This window comes from Trifolium pratense, linkage group LG7, assembly GCF_020283565.1.
Source record: "Trifolium pratense cultivar HEN17-A07 linkage group LG7, ARS_RC_1.1, whole genome shotgun sequence".
Classification (NCBI taxonomy): domain Eukaryota; kingdom Viridiplantae; phylum Streptophyta; class Magnoliopsida; order Fabales; family Fabaceae; genus Trifolium; species Trifolium pratense.
The window spans coordinates 37,688,699-37,692,786 of record NC_060065.1 but is presented as its reverse complement, the minus strand read 5'-3'; the positions used below and the strand labels follow the sequence as shown (position 1 = coordinate 37,692,786).

General features: G+C 29.8%; 1 protein-coding gene across 1 annotated transcript; it reads left to right on the top strand.

The window, feature by feature from the left end:
- The first annotated feature begins 616 nt into the window (after positions 1–616).
- LOC123897654 (homeobox-leucine zipper protein HOX11-like) lies at positions 617–3,735 on the top strand. The gene is made up of 4 exons (XM_045948371.1): positions 617–1,025; positions 1,241–1,632; positions 2,351–2,430; positions 3,227–3,735. Exons 1-4 carry the CDS (start codon positions 746–748, stop codon positions 3,558–3,560), a joined length of 1,086 nt encoding a protein of 361 aa, XP_045804327.1. The 5' UTR covers positions 617–745; the 3' UTR covers positions 3,561–3,735.
- Positions 3,736–4,088: the final 353 nt, after the last annotated feature.

Below are 4,088 nucleotides of genomic sequence, written 5' to 3'. Positions count from 1 at the left end.
TTTTATATTGTCTTTGTGAATTTTTTATTTAATAATTTTTTTTTAAAATAGGTGGGGTAGCCCGCCATATATAACACGGGGTGGAGTGAGATATTCAACCTACTGCCTCTCGTTGGCCTGCCCCCCGTTAGAACCGATTTTAAATGATTTGTGGTGGGTGGGTTGACCCGTTTTACCATCCTAAATTTTCTATTAAGATGTTTAAAATGTACCTCGGAGACAATTTTTAACGTTTTCCAAAAATTACTAATTTAAAAATTAAGTAGTTAAATTAATAATATTTTAAAATAATAATGACAATAACCTGCTATCAAAAAAGTCAATTAAAATATAATATAATGCATAAACTTTTGTTTAATTGATAACAAAATTTTTAAAAAGACTAAAATTTGAAAGAAAAAATTATAATTAAAGTAAAAATAGTAATTAATACTGGATTATATTTAGAAGAATTAAAATAAAAATTATTTAACCCTAAAAGAAAATAGCCACCACACATTGTTTTTTTATATTTTTTTAAAGAAAAAAAAAGTGACCATTTTGGTCTTGCTATGATCACGTTGGACACTCTCTCTTTTCTATGATTATAAAGACTCTTCTCTTTCAACCTTTTCCTCTTCATTTATTAGTCCAAACTACAAATCCCTTTCCCCACTAACATTCTTTATTCTCTCTCTCTCTCTCTCTCTCTCTCTCTCTCTCTATTAATTCCTTCTCCCCTATGCACAAATAGAGAAAAAAAATCATGGAGCTTGGTTTAAGCTTAGGAGATTCTTCAAAGCCTCTAATTGGTTTAATGGAAAAGCATCCTCATGAAGCTTCCAAAGAACTTGGTTTAGGCTTCAACACCACTTTATCAATTGGTCCGATCAACACTGCACAAAGAGATCAACTTCAACAAGAAGAAGAAGAAGAAGATGATGAAAAGACTAAAAGGGACACTGAAAATCCAAACCCTGTATTATTGCATCAGCTTGATCTTCTTCCTCAACTCTCATTACCATGGCATCCTCCTTCTCAAAATGGTAATAACCCACTTCTTAAAAAGTTACCAAAGTTGTTATCTTTTTTATTTCCTCTTGTTTTTCTCTCATAATTAGTTAAAGGGTCGACATGAAATCAATGTTTTAAAAATCGGACCAGATATGTAATATGTGAAACTTTTGGATTGTCTGGTTCGATTTTTAAAACATTGAACAAGATCAATGATATATAATATTGGTTTTTATTGTTGTGGCAGTTGGTAGATTATTATCAACTGAGTTTGGTGGTTCTTCAAGGGGTTTGGATGTGAACGTGGTTCCACCGGTGACAGCGGTTGTTATGGCGGATGATGAAGCCACGCTTTCATCATCACCTAATAGCGCAGCGTCTTATTTTCAAATGGATCTCTGTATATACAATCAAGGAGGAAGTGGCGGCCGTGGTGGTGGGAGTTTGAGTGGCTCAGGAGGGAACAAAAGAGAGTTTTCTGATGGTGATGGTGAAGGTTATGATCAAAGAAACTGTTCAAGAGCTAGTGATGAAGATGATAACTGTGGTGGTGGAAACACAAGGAAGAAGCTTAGGCTCTCAAAAGATCAATCTGCTTTTCTTGAAGAGAGTTTCAAAGAACACCACACTCTTAATCCTGTATTCCCTCCTTCTCATATCACTTTTTCATGTCATAAATTATAAGAAAAAAAACTATCTTTCTATCATTTTTAAGATAAACTTTTATTTAATTTATTTTCTGTCTTCTTTTTTTTTATAATCAATAACCAATAAAAATTATTTTTATATTTTCTCATTAAACTTATTTCAACAAACACACCAAAAATTAATCTTAAAATTATCATATTTTACTTTTCTTAATAAGCATGAAAATATTTTTTTGGCTATATTATGGGATTATGGGACGGAGGGAGAATTGTGTTTTTTCCCCTCATGATGTAAAAATTGTGTTTTTTCTTGTTTTAATTTTTATAATTTATTTATTTTGGTAGAAATTTATTTATATTTTCTAATTCTATGATTTTAGCACTCATAAGATAATATGTTTAAATCATGAACATAAACACCATACTAGATAATCAAATACTAGTGTATCTTTATATCTTTAATATTATGTTATGGTAAGTTAGAATCACGGCGATCAACTGTAATTTTACAAAAAAATATTAAGTGTAATTTTTTAAAAATATGGTGAATCACTAATATATGGAACATTTTTTTTTTTTGATAAATTAATATATGCAACATGTTGTAATCAGACATAGACACATCTTTAATGTGAACTGTTGTTATGTAGGTTTAAATTAATGTTTTAATTTAGACATATCTTTAATTAATGTGAACAATTGTGGTGTAGAAACAAAAATTGGCTCTTGCAAAACAACTCAATCTTCGACCTCGCCAAGTAGAAGTTTGGTTCCAAAACAGAAGAGCAAGGTACAGTCATCTTATCTTATGTACTAACAATTACTATCTTGTTTTTTTATAAATTTTTGTTTTGCACTTTTCTTGTCAACAAAGTTTTCAAATCACCTTTTTCATTCTAAACAACAGTCAAATGCCACCTATCCAATAGGAGTACAACTTAATTTTGTTTTGTTTTATTTATAAAATTCGGTATTTGGTCTTAGGACGACTAATTCGAGAGAACTAATTTCATCGTCCACTTGCGATGGTTCATTTAAAGTCGGAGTTTTTTTGCTCTGTATGGATTAGCCTACTGAAATTGACACAAGAGATGTTCGAACCTAAAATCGTAAGAGGATCATACTTCAAGGACCTAAGCCAACTTAATTTTGTAAGAATATACAAATATAATATGAAAATACTAAGATGTATTTTAAAGCTCATGTAAACAAAAATGGTTTGTACCCAAAAAAAACTATACAAAAATGGAAATATTTTTTTGAAATTTGTCTATTCAATGTTTAAATATTCAATTTTGTTTATTATTAAATACTAAATTTTTAATTTTAGGTAGCTTAATAATATGTTCTTATGACGTAGTATGTTAACATTTTTTTTGAGGTATGTTAACATGTTACATATAATATTGTAGACACATAAAAAATATTGATGTTGCTATTGTAAACCTTTATTTTTAAATATGAATATATATTAATTAGATTGGGTTTTGCTATATGGAAAGTTTTAGCGGCGCAACTTGTTGTTCGTTTACTTTTTGTTCATACGTAATAATAATAATGATAATAATTTATGTGTTGGTGCGCAGGACTAAGTTGAAGCAAACAGAAGTAGACTGTGAATATTTAAAGAGATGTTGTGAGACATTAACAGAAGAGAATAGGAGGCTACACAAGGAACTTCAAGAATTAAGAGCTTTAAAAACTTCAAATCCATTTCAAATGCAATTACCAGCAACTACTTTAACTATGTGTCCTTCATGTGAACGTGTAGCAACCAATTCTACCGCAACTTCTTCTGTCACTACAAATACCACAATCAATGCTAATAACAAAACAAGTGATGATTCCACTTCAAAGGTCAATATTGGATTCCCTTTTGGAAAACCAAGGTTTCAAAAACAACATCATGAATTGAATTGAATTGATTAATGATTATATAGTGAAGTTGTTGGAAATGAAATTTATTTCATTTTGTGTACATAGGGAATTTAATTAATTTGTGAGAGGGTGATAGTGTTTTCTTTTTCTTTTTGCTCCCTTTGTTTGTATGGGAGTTGGTATAGAATTTATGATAATTGGATTTTTGTTTTCTCTAGTTTAAATTTCTTTGGATATTCCTTCTTTATTCCTTTCAGGTTCCGTTTGGTTGAGCGGAAAAAAAGATGAAGGAAAAGAAATTACGCATTTCAATGGATGAATTTGGACTACTTTACAATTCAAGTTCATTCATCGATTTTCGTAATTTTCTTTCCTTTTACTTTCTTTCCATCATACCAAACGGATTAGGGAGAAGGGAGAAGAAAATTTTAAACATGTGACGATAGATATTCAAAATGACAGGAAATTGATTCTGGTTTTTGTGATAGAAAATCTATATTGATTTCTTCTATATTGTACGTTTTTTTCATTAATATATTTCCGGTCAAGTATTTATTGACATTTTTTACA

Excerpts from the sequence above, each read along its gene's own strand:
- LOC123897654 (XM_045948371.1), top strand. The coding sequence starts at position 746 with ATGGAGCTTGGTTTAAGCTTAGGAGATTCTTCAAAGCCTCTAATTGGT. Across the intron at positions 1,026-1,240 it reads GCATCCTCCTTCTCAAAATG|TTGGTAGATTATTATCAACT; the intron begins GTAATAACCCAC and ends TTGTTGTGGCAG. Across the intron at positions 1,633-2,350 it reads AACACCACACTCTTAATCCT|AAACAAAAATTGGCTCTTGC; the intron begins GTATTCCCTCCT and ends ATTGTGGTGTAG.